Raw genomic sequence first — 23,077 nt, 5'->3', positions numbered from 1 at the left:
AGAGAAGAGGAGAGGAGAGGAGAAGAAGAAGAGAAAGAATGTGGGAGTCGAAATCTTGGAGCTAGCGGCTACAGCTCCTCTTTTATTTAAAATGTTGTAACTTATAACAAATATAAGAATTTGCAATTAGGCCCTTGGGGCTCACCCTAATACAAAGAAAAGAACATGCTGACAGAAGTCTAAGCTGACAGCATTGTAACAACATAAATAAAGAAAGAACTTTTTAAATCTAACAACACTCCCCCTCAAGTTGGGTTGAATATATCTATCATATCCAACTTGTCACACAGCTCATTATGCCGCAAGTGTGGAAGTCCTTTTGTGAAAACATCAGCAAGTTGCTCCTTGGATTTGACATAAGGGGTGCAAATTTCCCCCTTTTCCAACTTTTCTCTTATTAAATGCTTGTCTACCTCAATGTGTTTGGTCCTATCATGTAGGACTGGATTACTAGCAATGTTAACGGCTGCCTTATTGTCAGTGTAGAGGGACATAGAGTTGTGGACAGTAACCCCAAGTTCTCCTAAAATGTTCTTCAATCAAAGAACTTCAGCCACCCCATGGCTCTATAATCTGCTTCAGCACTTGATCTTGCCACTACACTTTGCTTCTTACTTCTCCATGTCACTGGATTTCTTCCTACAAAGGTGCAGTACCCACGTGGATTTTCTATCATCCATAGTGCCTGCCCAATCAGCATCCATGTAGACTTCCACCTTCAAATAATTATGTTTGCCGAATAGTAACATTGTTCCTGGATACTTCTTAAAGTACCTAAGAATCCTCTTTACTGCCTCCATGTGTTGTCTTTTAGGGGAATGCATGAATTGGCTTAGGACCTCAACTAGTAAGCAACTTCAATTCCAAGAAAGTACTTCCTCTGAGAGACGAAGATACCCCTTTTTGAACGGGCAACTTCAATTCCAAGAAAATACTTTAGGGGGCCTAGATCTTTCACTTCAAATTGAGAGGCAAGGAATTCCTTCAACTTTTTTATTTTTGTACTCCATTTTCCTGTAATGATGATATCATCTACGTACACTATCAACACAGCCACTTGTTCTTAATATCTCTTCACAAAGAGAGTGTGATCGAACTAACATTGCTTGAACCCCACTTGTTGAACTGCCATATGAAATTTATTGAACCACGCTCGAGGAGATTGTTTTAGACCATAGAGAGACTTTCTTAGTTTGCACACCTTACTTTTACTTCCTTTGGCACAAAAACCAAGAGGTTGAACCATGTACACCTCCTCCTCCAGATCACCGTTTAAAACGGCATTCTTAATATCCAGTTGATGCAATTTCCAATCAAGGTTTGCAACCAATGAAAGAAGAACCCGTATTGAATTCATCTTGACTACTGGGGCAAATGTCTCATCAAAATCAACACCATAAACTTGGGTGTACCCTTTAGCTAGCCTTGCTTTGTACCTTTCAACTGTCCCATCTGCCTTGTGTTTCACTGTAAACACCCACTTACACCCCACTAGGTCTTTCGCTGTTGGAAGATCCACCAACTCCCGTGTTTGGATCTTGTGAAGGATATTAATCTCCTCCTTCATAGCATCTGTCCATTCAGGGTGTTTTAAAGCTTCTGCCACATTTTTGGGTACAGAAATACTATCAACTGCAGATAGGAAGGCCCGGTGAGAGGGGGAAATGTGGTCATAGGACACATACTAGGTAATGGAATGTTTGGTAGTGCATTACCTGACCCCTTTTCTATGAGCAATGGGAATGTCAAGGTCATCCACAACTGAAATAGGGGCTATGGGATCAACAGGTGATGGACTTGCCTCCTGTGAATCAAACAATGTTGGTTGCTCAGTGTTTGGTAGCTCCACCTCTGTCACATTGCTGATCTCTATAGCGTTGACATTGGAAGACATGAAAAGGAGCGAGATACAGAATGGATGGTAGGGAGACTTGACAAACCTGAGCCAGCTTCTCTTCCACATTACCCTCTCCCTGACGAGAGGCAGGGAAAAGCAGTTCAAAACATATTCCAGGAAGAAGAATAATATTGTTGTAGTTCACACTTCATACACCAATTCTAGCACACCCCTGTACAGAACTTGTACGAAAGTGCAAAAAAAAAACATGACCAGGTCTTCGACAGCATCAACCAAATGTCAAAAAAAAGGATGCTTATGCCTTCACAACATTAGTCGAAGGAGCTAGGCCTTCACAACCTTAGTCGAAAGTCAAAAAAAAAAAAAAATAAGTTTAGGTCTTCACAACATCAGCCGATGGAGCCAAGCCTTCATAGCCTCAACCAAAGGTCAAAAAAAAGAAGTTTAGGTCTTCACAGCATCAGTCAATGGAGCCAAGCCTTCACAGACTCAGCCGAAGGTAAAAAAAATGAAGTTTAGGTCTTCACAACATCAGTCGATGGACCCAAGGAAGCTTCACAGCATCAGCCTCTACCAAATAGGGATACCATGGTGCTACAACAAAGGAAGAACCCAGAAGAAGTGCCAAGAGATATTTCTAATCAGTCCGGCTGAGTATTTTTGTCTTCATAGTCCAAGAAAACAGGCACCTGGGTTGAGTGAAAACTTCTCAACGATAAAACCACAATTCCTATTGCCTAGAGTGTCGCTCTGATACCATGTAAACATACAAGAAAACAAGGAGAGAGAAGAGAGAAGAGGAGAGAAGAAGAAGAAGAGAAAGAATGTGGGAGTCAAAATCTTGGAGCTAGCGGCTACAGCTCCTCTTTTATTTAAAATGTTATAACAAATATAAGAAATTGCAATTAGGCCCCTGGCTAACCCTAATACAAAGAAAAGAACATGCTAACAGCAGTCTAGGCTGACAGCATTGTAACAACATAAATAAAGAAAAAAGTTTTTAAATCTAACAACAAACATTACAGGGTGGCAAAGGAAATACAGGCCAAACCAGTACAGGACCAGAATCTGAACCACATATTGTAGGATTCATAATAGATTCAGTCTTATAAAAGCACAAGGCGCAAAAGAAACGCAAGGGCCTTTTCATGCCCAAGGCACAAGACACAAGGGCAGGTGCACACCATTTTCAAGCAATGTGTGAAGTTTTAACAAATGCAAAAAATGCAAAAAAAAAAAGCAACAGAAATCAAAAAAATATATTAAAATAATAGTAAGAAAACAGCAAACCCTAAATTTTAAACTAAATGTCTTAAAAAGCAAAAATAGACTACACAAACATAAGTATTCAGTTAATGCAGAAATTCAAGCAGTGCTACAAGGAGATGAATTTCCAAAAGAACTGAATTGTGAACAGCTTTTAATCAAAGGTGATAGCAAGCAAGTGATCCAGATGTTAAAAGAACCAGAAACAGTAGCCTGGTCCTATAAAGGGGCTTTACGAAGATTCAACTGGCTAACTACAAAAATGTCAGTCCATTCCCAATGGGAAAGAAGATCAACAAATAGATTAGTAGACTCACAAGCTGTGCGTAGGAATCAGATGTTTTGGGCTAAACTGTAATTCTTTGTTTTGATCTGAGGCTGCATCTTGTGCCTCTTTTTGGGAACTTTCTCTGTGTATCTCTTATGCTTCTAATTTTTTAATAAAATCACTCATTGTTCATCAAAAAAATAAAATAAAATCAAACTTGGCATATAAAACTTATTCATAAATGTGAAGCTTTCAATATCTTTATTTCATTTCCAATCACATTATTTAAAATAGCTACTGTGATGTTAAAGATCTTGCATTTCTAATTCTACAAGCTGCCTTTGTACCAAGTCCTCTGAGACAATCCCAAACAAGAGCATGCTAAGGTCCTAAATTCTTAACCAGAGCACAAAGATTGATTTAATAATTTTAATTATAGCTCTTTATCTCTTGAAAAACATATTGTATTAACGGATGACTGAGCAATATTATTATTAGCAAATAAGGTTGTTCTTGGCTAATTATAGTTCTTTATCTCTTGAACCCCTATTTTTGTTATAGGTTAAGAAGAAATGAAAAGGTGAAAGAAGAAAACGTGTTGATTAGACAACTATTAAGTTCATCAAAACATCATTTAGCAACATCTGTATTGATTAAACCCTATCAAATAAGAAAATAATAAAAATAAACTATTATATAAACACACAAAATGAATATTTAAGTTTAATAATGACTGTTTTAAAATTATAATCTCAAAAAAATTAAGAATATACAAGTATTTAATAACACCATATATAAATCTGCTTGGCGATTTGGCAAAGCGACCCTCCAAGGGCTCTTGTCACCTTCACAACTATAAGGGTAAAGACAAAAGGAGAAAGTGGGTCCTCTTCTAAATTCCCCTAATAGCTAGCACTAAGGAGTGACAAATATACAGACATCCACAAATCCACTTACACCATTTCTCCCAAAACCTACACTTTCTCAAGACTCAAGTATAAAGACTAACCCACAAATCATAGGCCTTTTAGTAACCAGTTTACACACCAAATGTTTCCCCCTAAATCTCATCTTTTCCTCTATATATTCATTAGCAACCAAGATTTGATCCAAATTTTGCCTACCCTGAATAAAAACTCCTTGAAACTGAGTGGTCCAACCACTAGTAGACTCCCTCCATAGACAAAGGCCAACACACAAACTCTGCAGTAAAAAGCCATATGTGGACTTTCACAAAAACTATCACTTAGAACATTAAATTAATGATTCAAAAGCTAGTATGATGGAATTAATGACTTGCACTGTAGCATACCACAAGCATTTTGTTGCAATAGTTGTCCAAATTCAAAAAATACAGCAATGGTACTTAAATGTGTTCAGCGCGCCGTTGTTGTCGAAAAACATTTTTGAAATAACAAGCAAGCTTCAAACTACGAAGCAAAATTAAACTAAAAAATAGATACAAGAAGAAACACTAAAAATCCTCCCCTTCTGACACTTCATTAGTCTTTTAATTCAAAAAAAAAAAAAAAACTCTTCCTGACCAACTCCTTCCTCATTGCATACCTCTCCCCCTACCCCTGCTAAGTTACTCTTTAATTTTTCTTCCATCCTGCCCTTTTTCAAAAACTCCAAATGCTCTTCTTGCAAAGTCCTTTCCACACCAAAAAAAAACAGGTCTAAACACTTTCCCACCTTTAGGTTCCTCTCAGGAAAACTCTCAATCTCCACTCCTTTAATCTTCACCTTCTAACTAAAATCTCCTCACCATCTCCCTTCTCACCGTTGCAGCCTCCTTTCTTATTCTTCTCTAGCCCCGAAAATAGTAAAGAACTTTTTTCCTGAGAAACCAACATCTGGGACTCCACGCCGACTGAATCCTGAACCCCAAATCCTCTCCCCCAGCAGTCTTCTTATTCAAAGCTTTAACCTTTGATCCTCTTTTACGGTAGATGCTCTTAAACTTCTTCATGGGGCATGTCCCAACTAAACCTTCTTTTTCAGTCTTGGAAATGGCGTATGACACGAACTATGAGAGACTTACTACAGACCAGAGCATTTTTCAAAACCTCCATCTCACCAGCAACTCCATGATTGATCGAAGATTTCATTTTCCACCCTAGATCAACTCCGAGTCTTCCAATCGGAACATCAAAGTTCAGTAACTCGTCACACTCCTCTGGCTGGTCACACACACACTCTTCACCCACCTCCTCGGTACTACATAAGTCTTCATGTAACTTATTCTCAGCTATTATAGAAACCTCCCCTCCTCTCCTCAATTTCTCAATGCTCCCTTCCCCCTCACCTATCTCCTCCACTTTATCATCCACATGCACCATTTCCCCCCCCCCCCTTGAACTAAACAATCACTATCTCGGTCAATCAGAGAAGAAATACCCCCCTTATCTGTTCCATTTTGAAACTCAACCAAAAAAGAACCAAAGTAAAACACTTTACCTACCTGACGCTTTGAGTCCAACCAACATTCCCATCAATCAGCTCACCAGGAATGCGCACCTGCTCACGTTGAACCGAGCTTTGAGGATTCTCTGATCCTTCCCACTTGTCTGCAGCCCTCAAAACCATACCCCCTTGTTGTTCCCATCTCTCAGCATCTTCGAAACTTTCTTCACATTCTTAGATGAAGTCGCCACCCAAACCCAAACCTCTTCTGGGTTCCTAGCAAGCTACAAAATATCAATACACCCGAATACGCTGGATGGACTGCATCAATACTTTGAACCTTGTGGTCCCTATTTTTTTAGTTTTTCTTTTCAAAATTCCATAAGTGCTAGTCTAAGCAAGGCCTACACACTGGTTACATCAAACTTTAATACAACATGGTATAAAATGTCCATAAATTTCCAAATATGTTCACAACATATTTCAATTTCAATGGGTAGCGACACGAAATATTAATGGAATCAGCATATTCCGTAGTGAACACTATCAACACCATGTGGAGTACAACACATAGTATTATGACATAAAGTTGGTGACAACATTGTAGATAAGTGTAGTAGTTATGCTATTGCTCCTTTGTCTGCCTAATGTACAAGATTACCATTTTTAGCCAACTAATATCCATTTCAAAAATAAAGCTAAATATGAGTTTTTGTTTGTGTAATAGATTACTTGGTTGATCAATTAGAATCATTTCCATTTTCCATGAGTTCAAATTTTGCTTGAACTCGCTCTATTATGTAGTTTTGAATCTCAAGGTTTACAGGACAACTTAACAGCGTATTATTTTGTCTATAACCTAGTTTCTTAGCTTTGTTTAAAGATTTGGAACAATATAAATTACAAAGCTTGTGCCTATGCTTTTAACATTTCATCAAACATCATTCGATAGTTTTGCAAAACTTTAGAATGTTTCCACCATGTCTATAATCTTTAGAATTTTTCCATACGATAATTTAGACATTTTGACTTGTTTCCTGCAAATCCACCAACACCAACATTTTAAACCATGATTTAAAAAAGCCTAGCATTTCACGTATCGGAGCCACAACAACACAATATGCCCCTATACATGACAAAATTTTGAGCCTTGATAATGAGCTTTAGGATTCATTAAAGGAGGAATTTCTTGATTTCTCAATAAAAAGTTTCCTGAATCACCTTAGTGATCTTCAAAATACCATTGGGATATACAATGAGATATACAAGGTTCCCTGAATCACCTTAGTGATCTTCATTACAACTGATATATTGTGCATCATCAACAAATGCTTTTTCTATCCTTTATTTCTTACTTTAAGGATTAAGAGGCACCAATGCTATTAAACTTCTTTTTAGTCAATAGATTCTATGTTTAATTTTCTAATTAAAAAACAGTATCACCCAAACTTATAAACCACCAAGCCTTTCATGTGCATCTCTAAGCCCCATCATCCTTCTGCATGTGACATTATCCAGACGGCCATTGCTAGTGACCCTCCTCCACAACTATGTGCCTCTCTTTTTCTCCCGTACTCAACAAAGGAGATGACAATCCACACTCAAAAATGAAACTCTTGGCACAGAGCTCCCTCAATTCTATACCATATTCACCCACATTATCAATTTCTATTTCATTTCTTTCTTCTTTGATTTTTTTATTGGTCTTTCTATACCATATTCACCAACATTTATATCAATCTCCTGAGCAAATCACGGAATTGACAAATTGACATATTATTGTCAGTAGCTAGTTTGGTTCATTAATAATTAATAAGATGGGCTACCAATGTAATCATTTCTAAGAACTCAAATGAAAAATTACGAAGGAACTTTGAGATTCCTAAAGTACAAACTATTACAGTGAACTCTCATTGAAAATTAAAAACCAGGCTGGAATTTAAATGACCTCTGAAATTTAAACATTTAATAATCTTTCAGAATTATTTAGCTTCAGTCTTTAGTCCCAATGACACAGGATGTGAGTGGAAGAAAAAAAGAGCATACTCTTGCACAAGAGAAAAGCAGAAAAGGCCTTATCAATAGTGTGGAAATTTAAACACATAAACCTTACACATGCAAATAAATAATAGGAATCATAACACCAAAATGATTAAAAAGACTACCACGAGAGTAAGAAAAGGTTCTGATACAAAACAAAACAAAGCACTAATCAATTATAAAGAAAACAAAGCAATAATTAATTACAAATTCGTATGCAGTCTTACTGAATGCATATTCTTAACTATCAAGTTCACCTCTTCCCCATTCTTTTAGGGTTTATCACTTAAGATGACTAACCTTTTCTGGATCATGCAGGGCAATCCAAATGCTTGTTGCAACATCAACATCCTGGCAAATAGAACGCCTAGCAACAGATGGAATGCATTTTATAGCATTTAGGCAGGCAAGCCGCACATGGACATCTTTGGCATATACTCCACAAAGGGCCTGTTCAAATTGTATAAAAGAAATCAAATAACAGTATCACAATATACAAGAGCAACTAATTCAAGTAAATTCAAAAAGAATCACACTCACAGGTGCTAGTTCTTCTGGTTGTAGACCCAGACATAACTCATTTAACATTGGTCCAACTAATGCTTGATATGCTGGAACAACACCAAGAACATGGTAGAGAACCTGCATAATGGATGACAAGGAACATAGAATACAAGATATGCTTAATAAAAAAATAAGAATAAAGCACAATACACAGGCAAGAGCTGAAGAAGATAACTGATAGCATTCGAATCCTAGGGAGAGGTAATATGGGATCCAAATGTAAGGAAAGTATCCGCAGAACATCATCATGAAGTCTTGTCTTCTTAGAAGACAACAATATCTGCTCCATAATCTGACAACAAAAATTTAAATTGACATGGACATTAGCAATATGGTATATAGACATTGTCAGCAAACATCAAATACGATAATGACAACAAGGCAACATTACCGGGAATACAAAAGTAAAGGAATCCACAGGAAGAGGTCCATTTTTGCAGGATGTCAATAAACCCTGAACTATTCTCTCAAAGAGTCCCATTGATGGGCTTTCTTGTGATTCCCCTTCACCAATTGAAGGAAATAGCCCCCAGATGACATGCCTTTCCACAGTTGAAATTATGCGCAAAGCAGCAGCAATATCAAGAGCCCAGTTACACAGAGGTGACGCCACACATTTTGAGAGCTTTATCATGGATTCAAACGCGGTGTCACTTACTACTGGTGACCGCAGTAAAGGGTCAACAAACTTAACCTGATATGAAGAAAACAAAGTATGGGTCAACAGAACAGAAAATAGGATGTCTGTCCAAACAAGGGGTGAACAGGGAACCACTAATGAATCTTCTTAATTTATATTCAAAAAAAAAAAAAAAGAAAGAAATGAACCTCAATAGATTTACTGCCAGAGATAGAACCACTAATGAAGTTCTGCTATGGTATAACAATGGCAGGGGAATGATTGTAAACTATAAAGCTAAGGGAATATCACATCAGGAAACTAGAATGCAGTGATAAAATAACAAAAAAGGAAAAGACAATAGGTTAGAAGCACACCAGGTAGGGCAACTGGCTGTGTGTAAATACAGGATTAGCAACAGCAATTTCTCCAAGAGCGCTCAGCATCAAAGAGAGGTTTCTCTGTATACCCCTAACCTTCTCACGAATAGATGCCTCCTCCCTAAGTAATAACTCCCTTGCCTCTTCCTTCGCAGATTTTCCCTTCTCTATATAAATCAAAAGAAAATATATATGAAAAAGTCATGATTGATTTTGCAAAAGAAAGGATATGAAAACAATTGGAATGATATCATGCCAGTTTTCTTTGTTGTCTTCCCAGAGTCCTTTTTTCCAACCGCAGTAGTTTCTCTCTTAGCAGGCTCACGCTGCACTGAATGATTAGATTTGACATTATCCTGTACAGGGGACCAAAATTTACCATTTGTTTGCCAGTCATTTGGACTCATGATGTTAACTTTCTTTACAATATTTATATCCACTCATCTTGAAAACCATTCAACCTTATAAACAAATACTTCAAAACAGGTAAAAAAACAAAGGCATACTTAAACAGAGATAAAACAATCATTAAATCTACAATCAAGATTTGCTTTATTAATTTAATTTGTTTAATGAAGCTCACTTTCACATAAATCGCAAAGAAGCACAACTTACCATGTCATCTTGGTCATCATAAACACGAAAACGACCTTTTGCAAGCTTCGTGTTTTTAGTAGCAACAGTCTCTGCAATGTAAACACCCTTCTCACTGGAGAGCATTCCTTCAGGAGTGTGGAAAATCTGTGTGGATATGAGAAGAACAAGATAAATCAGCTTGAGAAAATTAAGGACTATCTATGATCAAAACCCAAAAAAGGGATATCAATGCACTGAGGAGAATGATGGGAACACTGGCTTTGCCTAAAGCCAGCATTTTTAAGTAAACCCAAAAGATAGCCAAGTAGAGAAACAACCCCAAACCTTCTTGAGGGTTGGGAGAACAAAAGATGATACTAAGAAAATAAATCTTATAAATTCCCCAAGAGAATTTTATGTAACGGCATTATCTTCTGCAAAATACTTTGCACCTTAAGAAACCACCATTTCCCAAAAAGATTTCTCTTCAGGAAATGACTAAAAACCCGAAATAAAAAAGAGAAAAGAAAGTTGTCTTCGTACAATTTGATGTTATCTTAGAATTTTCTCCGGTGTTGGGAATGACAGATTTCCAGGACTGTTTGCTTTCTCTCAACAAAGATTCACTTATTTCAGTGTGTGTCCTTGTCTCACCTTGGCTTGGATTGGAGGGGAAGGGGTCATTAACCCAACCAAATCAGATTCTAGAGTTTAGAACCTTAATTCTCCAGGTCACTTCTCATGAATGATATTGAGCATTAGACACTGATTTCTAAACTGAAACATTTCTCCATAATTTGGGGGATCAATCAAATTGAAGTGTAAAGTTAAAGGTCAATACAAACATTATAGCACGGACAGAAAGACAGAAACTGGAGCCAACACATTCCCAAGAATCTAGCATGCGACAAGAAAACACAGACTCATGGAGACATCTATGAAAAAAGAGGGTCTAAAATGTAGCCTTTAAAACTATTTAACATTGTATAAGAAAAGTTGTACTCGTGTTCTAGATTATCTGTTCATTTATGTCAGGTCAGCTGGGAGAAGAAAAGGGTGTGCTAAGCAGAAGTGCGCATGAAGAATCCATGCAATGTTAGAATCCACCCCGCCCCTGACAGATACATTTTCCATTTAGTAGAGTCCATCTGCTCCCATGATATAGGACCATTACAGAGGATTTTGTTCAGGTACACCATCCATATAAAGAAACATATTTTAAAGGAAAAGTACAACAAATGACAAATAGGGTCATTACCCATATATGTGTATATGCTTATAATTGAAATATAATTTCATAATCTCATGACTGAGAAAAAATGAAATATTTAACCAAAAATAAAGCATTGCTTACTGATTCTGAATCCTCCAGTAGTCCCTACTTTAATACCCAATGCAACTAATACTGAAAGCAAAAAAAATAATAACAGAAAAAACAATAAAGAATATAATAAATAAACAAATAACAATGTTGTTGAGGTTCATTTTAATTATTACCTTTCATAGCCATAAGAAAATTTTTTTCCTTCCAGCAATCAAAAAATACACAAGAGAATTACATTATATATCATTTAAAAAACAAGCAATATTGCCAAAGAAAAGGCAATGCCTGAGCCCTCTTTGCTAGCATTTTCCAATTTGTTTTCCCAAGGACTGGTATACCAATTGCCAAAAATGACAAGAACTTATTTATTGCAATCATCCAATTCTTAACAAACTTATGAAAAAATAATTAAGCACGCTGTAAAAAGCATAATTTTTATATCAGAAATTAGTCCAACACATAAAATCAAGGAGATGAAAAGGCAAACCTGAATTTCACTCTCTGAAAGTGAATCATGTAAAGACAGATCAGGAAGATGGTTCAAGTGCTGTAAAAGAACAATAAGTCACAATCAGCTTCAAGCAACCATGAATCACTATGCCCATTTGATTAAAAAAATACCCGAGATAAGCAATAACTGAGAATCAAACCTTCTCAAATTCTAAGTATGTTTCCTTAGGTGTAATAGACATCAAGGATGATAAAGAACTTATTGCTGCCTGTCTTTCAAGAGGATTAGAACTCATTAATCCCATAGGTCCTAACAGATCCTGTAAAGAAAAACAAATGTTAGTCATATAAGTGTTGAAGATTAATTAGTTTTATGATGTTTTTCTGAGTAGATGTTTTATGTTAGTCGTTAGATAGGAGGTGGGGACCACAGTAGTTATGTGAGTCCAAATTTCATTATGTTTTTTGAGTGTTATACATGCTGTTTTATGTTCTGTCGCCCTATAAGGGCATAGTTGTCCTTGTACTGTTCTATTATTTTAGTATATATAATAAGTGAAGGGGGCGGCTAGATTATTGCTCTCTTTTCTTTCAACTTCTCTTCTTCTCTTTCTTCTTCTCTTCTTCTCCTTCTCTCTTCCTTCTCTCTTCAAGAAACTACTTTCTTTCACATTTTTTAATTCGGCAGATTTCTACTTGGTATCAGAGCATCAGCTAGGGTTTCTTGAAGCATTCTCATGCAGCCCTAGATCAGCCGACTGCATGAAGTAGTAAAGGGCTGATCGAACTGCTAGATTGCACAGTTCTTGGAGTTTTTTGTGGGATCTAGACATCAGGAAGGTGATCTACTGTTCGGCATCGAAATCAGGAAGAACTGGAGTACGGGGAAGAGCTCAAGGGGGTGTAGCCCCTGTGTTTATTCCAATCTTGCTTAAAGTATGCAACACAAGATATTAGAAATAGAAATTCAGACTTAAAAGAAGAGCTCAAGGGGGTGTAGCCCCTGTGTTTGGCCAAAAAAAGAAAAAGAACTTAAGAAGAAAATAGGGAGGCAGAGTCCCTGTTGTAGACCAGAAAAAGAAAAAGAACAAGGGGCTCCACCACTGTTTTAGACCAACAAAAACTGAAGAAACACAAAAATAAAAGAAGAAAATGAAAAGAAGGGGCAGAGGCCCTGTTTCAGGCCACCAAAAGAACTGGCCCAGGACAGCCCCTGAGAATTGCAGGCCTGAAGTAGACCCAGGCTCAGGCAGGGCCTGACCACAAAACTAAGACCCACGCCGAGCCTAATCACAAAACTAAGGCCCAATCCCAAAATTTCCAAGCCAGGATTTCCAGATGGGGCAGAAAATGATCATGTAAAGAGTCAAAACACCTCAAATGCATTCATTCAATGAGATGCATTAATTCAAAGCGGTCAAGAAATTTTCTCCTCCTTTTGAATTTTTTATTTTTTTATGATATGTCATTTTCAAGACAACCAATGAGATGCATTTTCCCAATAACTTAAATAATCACTTCTCCTAAAATTTCTCCTAAACTACCTCCCCCACTATCCCCTACTTTCTCCAAATTTATCTCTAATTCCTATTTATCCTCTCCCCTAGTTTTTATCTATATCTATCTAAAGAAAGATTAGATTACAAACATTTAAAAATTATTTAAATATTCTAACAAAATTATATAATAACTAAAATATTTATTAAAAACACAAAAAAAATTATATTTTTACAAAATATATCACAAAATCATGTACTAACAATTTAAATTACGTTTTTTCCGGACTATCAATTTAAATAACTTTTAAATATTTAATAATATGTAATAGCTTTAAATAATTAAAATTCAAATAACAAAACATTTGAAATATTTTATAGATTATTTGAATAACTAAATATTTATCTTAACTATATTTTAAATACTTAGAATAACGAAATTATGTAATAAAATTAAAAGTTTTCTTTAAAGTAGATAAATATTTATAACATAATATTTAAATTAATAATAATTTAATAGATAACAAAATTAATAATGAAATTATGTAATAATAGGATAAATTATGATTTTCTGGATATAAAATTCAAATAACGAAAGATTTTAGATATTTTATAGATTATTTAAATATTTAAATAACTAAATATTTATCATAACTAGATTTTAAATAGTTAAAATAACTAAATTACGTAATCAATTTAAAAATTTTCTTCAAAGTAGGAAAATATTTATAACATAATATTGAAAATAATAATAATTTAATATATTACAAAATTAATAATGAAATTATGTAATAATAGTATAAATTAAGACTTTATGGATTTCAATAAATAATTCATATTTTAAAATTTAAATATTTTACATATTATTTAAGTATTTAAATAAATAAATATTTTAAATAACAAAATATTTAACATAACTAGATTTTAAATAGTTAAAATAAATTATGTAATAAGTTTTAAAAAAATCCTGAAAATTAGAAAAAATAACTATAACATAATATTGAAATTAATAATAATTTAATATTTTTACATACTATTGTGAATAAATGATTTCAAATATATCAAGTAATAATTCGAGAAAATAACTTCCAAAAAATAATATTTATTTATAATAATTTTAAACTCTTAATCTGTATTTATTATATAATTATATATACTAAAATTAATATTTATTGTATTTCATTAATTATTTATTGTATTTTGTGATAAATGCATTTTCAATGATTATGTATAAATTTATTTTGTTTTGCTACTTAATAGAAAACTTTTAATAATTGTTGGAGATTAAACTACTATTATTGATAATTTTAAATTTAATTTATTGTACTTAATGTATTTATTATATTTTTATTATAACTTATTGATTAATTTTTATTAGAAATTAAACTATTATTTGAGACTATACTATTCATTGACTAAGTTAATATATTTTTTGTACTTATTGTATTCTTGTAATTATTGTATTTTTTTCATTACCAACATATTTTCAATAATTGTGTATTTTTCCATAAATTTTCAATAATTATTGGAGATTAAACTATTCTTATTTATCAAAGATGAGACTATTTATTTAGCTAAAATTATGAGTGTTCGTGAGTTGGTTCGGTTCGGTCGTAGGCTATTTGGCCAACCAAATTGACTTGGTTAGGTTGGGGAGTTGGACGGCTGAAACCGATTTACCTTTTGTGAAATACAACCCACTCAAGTTGTATCGGTTTGGGTCGCCTTTTTGGTTTGGTCAATCGGTTCAAAAGATTTAAACTTAAAATTAAATTTATTTTTAAAAAATACAATCCAATTATTAAAAAACAATTTAAATTTTATATTTATGATATAAAACATTTTAGACTAAGAAATTTGGGAAATTTCCCACTTTTCCATATCAACTCATGTCAAGTTGGTCGGGTTGGTTGGTTTCATCAGTTTGATGAATAAACCTAACTGAAATTAATTATTGTTAATTTATTATAAAAAATTTATCAAAAGTAGTATATAAAATATGAATAATTATTAATTATTTAAAAAAGTTGAAAATATAAAACAATTGTATGCTCTTATGTGTTTCTATTAAGGTCATTTACTAGAACACACCTTTAGGGATGGCAAAGCCGACCTAAAATACTAGAAAACCAAGCAACCCAAGTCGGTTTCATCAGTTTGATGAATAAACCTAACTGAAATTAATTATTGTTATTTTTGTATTATAAAAAATTTATTAAAACTAGTGTATAAAATATGAATAATTATTAATTATTTAAAAAGTTGAAAATACAAAACAATTGTATACTCTATGTGTTTATATTAGGGTCATTTACTAGAACAGACCTTTAGGGATGGCAATTTTCCCCATCCCCGACGGAGACCCGACTTCCCCGACCCGATGGGGTTGGGGATTGTTTTGGCGGGACGAGGATTAATTGGAATCCCCAGTCGGGGTCGGGGATGGAGATTGAGGTCCCCGCCCCGACCTCGATTTATATATATATATATATATATATTAAATGTTATTTATATTAAATATACTATTATATTATTTGAATTATATATATATATATCAAAACATATTTAAAACATATCTATAATTTAAAATTTTTATTTATTTAAAAAAATACTATTACCTGAGAACATTTTGGGGATTCAGATCCCCACGGGGAACCCATCCCCGTCGGGGATCGGGGATGGGAGTTAATTTCAGAATTGGGGTCGGAGACAGGGAATATGATCCCCACCCCGTTGCCATTCCTCAACACCTTATAGCTTTACATATTTACTTAAACCTACCTTATAGTTTTCATTTTAATAAAATATCCCATATATTTTACAACTTATTTACTTAATCAACCTTTCATTCAGGAGTGCTTGTTTTGCCATTAGACCCATGATTTTTTATGCCAACAATACCCCTAACATGTTTTTCGTATAGAAAACAAAATTGACCAAATATAGCCAATAGAGTGGTTGCCCTTGTCTTATTAAGGGCAAAAATGGTATTTTCATTTTTATTTTCTTTTGATTAAACTTGTTTAAATGAACATTAGGGTCAACACTATCATCTAATGGAAGATTGATTAAATCCATTACAAATTATAAGTGGTGTTTTAGTAAAATGCTAACTATAGGGTAGATTTTAGTAAATCCATGAAACTATAAGAGGTATTTTAGTAAATGACCCTTTCTATTATTTAACTTCCGCTTAATAAATCCCGTGCATCGCATGGGTCCCCGCTAGTTAATTATATAAGACAAAGCTTCAAAAGTGCAACCCTTCAAGAACAGATACAACTCAAAAAAGGAACATCCCTGCACAAGAATGCTCAAACTAGCCAATATACAAATGGAACAAATTCCCCCTTGTATCAAATGACCAACTGGTCTATATAATTCATCCTATCACTGGCCATTTCAACCATAGTCCATGAAAAATTGAAGACAAAAATCAAAACACAAACACCTTACATATAGCATATTCAAAATGCACTGCAATCTTCAAATCTAAGTTAGTAGTAAATTAAAAGGAAAACAATGAATATATAAGTTATGCTGCCATGCGGCCGAGCCAAAGAAACAGACCCACAGTGACAATAAGTGGCAGCTGAAGTTAGCCACATATCACCACCAACCTATATGAAATGACCTGTACAAAACCTTCCACCACACTCAGTCCAATGACTATATATATATATATATATATATATAAATATATATAAAAACATCACTCCCCAAAACAAACCGCAGCTGTGTCCCAGTGCTAAACGAACGAAGAATCCAAACAACCACCAAAGCACCAAACCTCTACCAGACCCAAAAAACACCAAGAGAAACAAACACCATCCATCAAATTCTTACCCATGGAACATCTTCTGCTCCACAAATGAAACAACTTCCACTTCAGAGCCTTCACTTCCTTCTTTACTCCTTTACTTCTGGCCTTACCATACCAAAATCCTAGGAAATCAAAATCCATAGCGGATGCGCTACCTAAATCAGAGGTTTGGAGGGACTTGTCAGCTGTTCAGTTAGTCATTATGTTGTTTCAACATCCTTTCATGTAGATCCCTTTTAATTTAACATATCATATAATATCAGTCTACAATTTTTTTAGAGCACAATATGCTCCTCCAGATAAGAACAACCAACAATTTTTACAGGTATTAACAACCAAAATGTTCCTCCAGATTTGTTTTATTGTTTTTTTATCAGTAAAGGAGGATAAATTTTATTAAATTGAAAAATAGATTACAGCCAGCAGGAGAACACAGACACAACAATCAAAAGAATTACAAAACTGCCCAGAATAGATTTTGTCTGTACACCCCTTGTTTTGCTAGCGAGTCAGCAATCCCATTTGCAGTCCTTTTGATCCAAGTGAAAGTGGCATTGAGCTCCCTTGCTAAACTTTCAATCTCTCGCAAGGAATGTCTATAAATCCAGGGAGTGTTCCTCTGAAATTAGACCAAGAAATCACCAGTTTGAATCTCCTTCAACCTCCAAGTTTTTAAAATCAGATCTGCTTGATTGGATAGTTTTAGCCCCTGCAAAAGAGCATGAAGCTCAGCCTTTATGGAGTCTCCTACCCCTATAGGCCATGAATACGTAGAACTTTGTTTTCTGAATCTCTGAACACACCCCCTATACCTGCCAATCCCAGATTCCCTATGGAACTGCCATCAAAATTCAACTTTAACTTATTTGTAGCTCGGGGTTTCCATTCCATCACCATCTTTTCTTTCTTCTTAGTTGAACATGCCACTTCTTTCCAAGCCCGCAAGATATCAGCAACAGAGAAGCTTTTTTTTTATCAATAACAGTAGAACTTTATTAATGATGTGAAAATTTAAGAATATTTAGATACAACAGCGGAGGTAAAAAGACTTAACTCCCCTACAACAGAATACAATGACAGAAGTTCACAAATTAGCCCAGAAAATAGCCTCCCTATTCACCCCCTGCTTGGCCAGCCCATCTTCAAGTGAGTTAGCAGACCTCTTCACCCAGCTATAGTGTATCTCAATGTCTCTGCCCACCCAACAGAATTTTTTCTTTTCATTGTTAATCTCCACAAGCCACTGTCCTCTTCCTTTAGACAGCTAATCACCGCCTTCGAGTCACCTTCCTAGACCAAGCGTCTGATATTTAGTTCCCTTGCTCTTTGAATTCCTTCCAGAGCTGCAAGGATCTCAGCCCTGAGAGAGCCTCCTTCTCCAATAAGGCCTGAGAACAAAGCAAATAATAACCCCCTCCTCATTCCTGAACACTCCCCCAATCCCAGAAGGTCCCGGATTCCCCAAACTACTGCCATCGAAATTCAGTTTTAAACATCCAGAGGGAGGAGGGGACCACATAACTTCCTACCCTCCAGCCTTTAAACAGATTATTCTGATCTGCATTCAAAATCATCCTACTAAGGACATCTGCAATTAATGTGAAAAGGAAAGGAGAAAGGGGATCCCCTTGCCTCAATCCCCTTTTTGCTGAAAAATAGTCTCTTGCCACACCATTAATCAGAATCAAATACTGTACAGACCTTAAACAACCCTTCATCCACTTCCTCCAGATAATGGAAAACCAACTCTTCTTTTTTTTTCCATAATCAAAGTATAATGATAAAAAAAAAAAAAAAACATAACTACAAAATGAAAAGCATAAACTTTACAAGTATTTGAAGTGACAGTGGAATAGACACATAAATAACTACCTCTCCAGAAGATCAGCTAACCATGTTGTGCACATTAGTGAGAAAAAAGAGAGAGATTGAGAGTTATATTTACCTTGCACACATTTGCAACATCTTCACTGATAATGTAAACAATGTCAAGTCCATCCCTTTTTAGACTCCTTCGGAGCCTCTGCAAATGAAACAAAAGCAAATAGCCCCAAATGAACATTCCTCCATAAAGCTACATAATCGAAGTTCATGGAAAACAGGAAAATGTGCACGTGCAACCTAGAACACACGAAGCAACATGGTATCATTTACAGAAATAATTCTGTAAATAGCAATCGTTTTGTTTCAGAAATAAAAACATTTCAACAAAAATTTCCATAATTCTTTTACAACTCAATTGGGTTATTAAAAGACCATTCTGAGAAGAAAGGGAAAAGGAAAAAACAGTTTTCAACTTCTTTTTCATGGTTTAGTTGCAATTGGGAATCAGGGAAAGCCTATTACTTAAGAGGTTCTTAAGAAAATTGCTTAGGAATCCTGCCATATTAACCATAAACCAGTTAAAGAATAACAGAACAAAACCCTCAAACGTTCCAGCTACATTTGTTTCATAAAATTGAATAAATTGAAATGGTAGACTCCACTAGAATCCCAAGTAAAACATTGAATACAAAGTTTCTGCAGATTTCCTTCCCAATATGCAGAAATCTCCAACTGATTTACTCTGAAACAGTAATTTAGATTCAGCAGATATCAACTCAGATTTGTGTACCTCTAACAATAAGTTGAATGAATCTGCATTGAGATAGCAAGGAATAAGACAAATTCAGATTGCTCTTGTAATGTCTAAGGGAGGCTGCATCTCATGCCTCTCCAAGGGATTCTTGTAAAATCATATTTCTCTTGATTAATGAAATCATTTTCAATTATCAAAAAAAAAGATAAATTTAGATTCTAACTAAATCAACAAGAAAAGACCATATGAAACCACCAATTCCACTTGGAACACAATATGATCTGTGGAGAAAAAAGAAGAAAAAATATATGTAAAAGACTCCCTAAAGGATATGAATTCATTTTCTTCTGGTCAGCAGGAGGTTTCTGGTAGAGGTGGCTTTTGAGATCAAGTGGCTGTTTGGCAAGTCTTTCTGGTGGATCTTTCAACAGTCCAGCAGATCATGAGACGCACAGAACTTTTCAGCTCATGCCTTTAAAGAAAAAAGGCCTTTGGTACGTATTTTGGTCTACCTGGTTGTTAAAACATATTAGAATGCTATTTGAAGCATGGGAAACAAAATATAAGCTCCATTTGAATCTTCCTGATTTTTGGCCATTTCAGTCTTTCTGGCACTCATCTTCGGGTCTTTTCATCATTCTATTACCAAAAAGATACAGACCAAATTTAAACTTTTAGTTTATCAAAAGACTGGAACACTGTGCTTCTTTGAAACTTCCCAGTTTTCAGCCATTTCGGTCTTTCTAAGCAATCTTTGGGTTTCTTCATAATTCTATTACCAAACAGAAGATCATGCAAACAAGTAAAAACCCTATAATTTGTTCCTAATACCAATTTTCCTCGTTGGGATTAGGTTGTTTTGATGCAATACCCATCCAGAAAATTAAGAAACCGCATTTCAATACTTCTTTAGAATCATAAAACTGTTTATCGAAAAAAATAAAAACCAATTCTCAAGAGTATCTTCTTTCCACAAACCATTTTCTCAGGAACCAAACAGGCCCATGGGAAATAATATAGTTAACATTTGTAGATGACACACTTGTATTCTGTGAGGCATCCCATGAACAACACTGTTCTGTTATGGAAATCCTTAGGTGCTCTGAAGTTGCATCCAGAATGAATGTAAGCATGCATAAGTGAGCTGGTTGTTGTGGGGGAAGTTCAGGAGCAAGAAAGTTGGCCAGAGGAGTGGGGGTGTAGAATGGGAAAACAGCCACTAAAATATCTGGGATAGCCACTGGGTGCTAGATGTAATTCTAAATAAATATTGTAGCCTATTGTTGAATGAATTGAGAACAGATTGGCCTATTGGAAAACCATGTATTTCTCTTACAGAGACAAGATTACTTTGTTGAAGAGGGTGTTGTCTTCTCTCCCTATGTATTTGCTCACCTTGTATCCAATCCCAGCTGAAATGGCAAATATTATAGAAAAGAACAAGAGAGGCTTCCTAAGAGAGTGTGGGGGGAAGAGAAAAGGAAAGGTCAAGAATGTCAATATTACTCTTTGTGAAAAGGGTTCAGAGATTTGGAGAGAACCAAGGAAGGTTGTGGAGAAGGGTGGGTGATGACAGCTAAATATGGATATAGAAACATGGGATAGGACCTGGGGGTGCCAAACCAATCCTATGGGAGCTCTGTTTGGACAGGTATTGGAAAACCCTATGATCTTACCTCAAAGAGAGTAGTTCACAGTTGGAGATAGATTTCAGGTACATGGTTAAAAACAGGCCATTCATTGAAGTTTACCCTGATCACTTTGAGCTGGCTGCAGAAAAAGAATCTTGCGTGACAGATTGTATACAGATGCAGAACGGAAGTGGTATGGATTACTCAATTTAGAAGAAATCTAAATGATAGGAACTACATTCAATGGTGGAAATGCTGCACAAACTGTATAGCACTGGAGTTGACATAAGCAGAAAAGATGAGAGAACTTCAGAATGGGAAAAATCTGGAAATTTCTCAGTTAAGTCCTTTCACATCTTTACTTCCAGATCGGAGAAACATATAGCCCCAGCTAAAATTGTTTGGTGAGAGAATATTCCCACAAAAGTAGACTTTTTTTTGTTGGACTTCCTATTTGAACACAATGTTAACTAGGGATTGTTGAAATGCTGTTATTTTGTATGTTTAGTACTGCAGGGGTACTTTAGTACTTTCAGCCTGTTTTATTTTAAGTTGTGTAACCCTAGTATAAATAACAAACACCTGGCGCCGCCAGCAGCTTTCTGAGACTCCAAACTTTTGACTCTCTTCTCTCTTCTCTCTCTCTTCCTTCTCCTCTGGATAACATGGTATCAGAACGGGACTGTTGGATCCAAAAGAAGAGATCGAGCACACCTTCCCTGTCTTCTCCATTCGCCAGATCCAGATCCAGATTCATTGAAGATCCAGATCTAGATTCAGATCAGACTGAAGTAATCTCTCTCCCTTCTTTTTTAATTTTTTTTCTGGTTGTGTGCCAGAAGAGAACTTGTAATAGGTTCAGACTGTTAACGTGAAGCGAGCAGTTCCTCTTCCTTCCTTTTTTGTGGTACCGGCTGATCCCTGTAACAGACTGTACGTCAGTAATGACCTTTACATGCTGAGACAGCAGCCTTCTGGTGAATTTGTAGGTCAGGGGATGACCTGTATATGCTGCAACAGCAGCCACAATTGATTTGTAGGTCAAGAGAGGACCTGTATATGCTGCTACAGAAGCCATACCTGATTTATGGTAGGCCAGTGATGACTTGTGAGTTCGGTAACAGCAGCTATTTTTAGTTGAAGAACTTCGGTAACAACAGCTATTTTTAGTTGAAGAACTGAGATTTAAAAGAAGGGAAAGGAGGGGAGTGGTTGTCTCTAATTCCCTAGTGCAAATTTTTTTTTGGGGTGTTCGGCTGCTTCTTTTTGGCCTTCCTTGTGTTCAGTTGGAGTGTATCCTGAAGTTGTGATTATGAGTGGTTAAGACTTTGCCACATCTGGAGTCTCCTTAATGCAGAACGGAACAAGTGGGGGAATAGATTTATCCTTCCCTATGGCTGTTATACCCCTGGATGGTCTGAATTACTTAGAATGGTCGAGGGGGATCAAGTTATACATTACTGCAAGGGGGAAAAAGAGGTATATAAATGGGAGAATTAAAGAACCGAATTCCGGGAGTGGTGACTGACAGATGGAACCAGGAAAACAGCATGGTTATGCCCTGGCTTTTGGTGTCTATGCAACCTCAAGTGAGAAGGAACTTTATGTGAGCTGAAACGGCTTATGATATTTGGGAGCAGGCAAAATCGACCTATTCTGAACTGTCACTATGCAAAAATCTATCAGTTACAGGCAGAATCATCCACTTGTAAACAAGGGGAGAGGAAACTTTCTGTGTACTATTCAGATTTGACCTCCGTCTGGAATGAGTTAGATCACTATCAGAGTGTAGATTGGA

At 35.5% G+C, this 23,077-nt stretch overlaps 1 protein-coding gene across 2 annotated transcripts in view; it reads right to left on the bottom strand.

Moving 5' to 3' along the window:
• The window catches only part of ILA (putative protein kinase regulator ILITHYIA), an 87,625-nt gene that overhangs the window by 43,191 nt on the left and 21,357 nt on the right, over positions 1-23,077 (bottom strand). For both annotated transcript variants that reach the window (XM_088957154.1, XM_088957159.1), the window contains 10 exons: positions 19,016-19,093; positions 11,952-12,071; positions 11,789-11,848; positions 10,017-10,142; positions 9,658-9,757; positions 9,399-9,568; positions 8,794-9,096; positions 8,578-8,694; positions 8,379-8,480; positions 8,139-8,288 (listed from right to left, as the gene is read on the bottom strand). In XM_088957154.1, coding sequence (XP_088813280.1) covers positions 8,139-8,288; positions 8,379-8,480; positions 8,578-8,694; positions 8,794-9,096; positions 9,399-9,568; positions 9,658-9,757; positions 10,017-10,142; positions 11,789-11,848; positions 11,952-12,071; positions 19,016-19,093 — 1,326 coding nt within the window. The remainder of the gene's footprint in view (positions 1-8,138; positions 8,289-8,378; positions 8,481-8,577; positions 8,695-8,793; positions 9,097-9,398; positions 9,569-9,657; positions 9,758-10,016; positions 10,143-11,788; positions 11,849-11,951; positions 12,072-19,015; positions 19,094-23,077) is intronic.

Source organism: Nelumbo lutea, chromosome 1 (assembly GCF_056320005.1).
Source record: "Nelumbo lutea isolate HS-2025 chromosome 1, American lotus-T2T, whole genome shotgun sequence".
Taxonomy (NCBI): Eukaryota; Viridiplantae; Streptophyta; class Magnoliopsida; order Proteales; family Nelumbonaceae; genus Nelumbo; species Nelumbo lutea.
The sequence above is the reverse complement of the archived record's forward strand: the minus strand, read 5'-3'. Positions and strand labels throughout refer to the sequence as shown.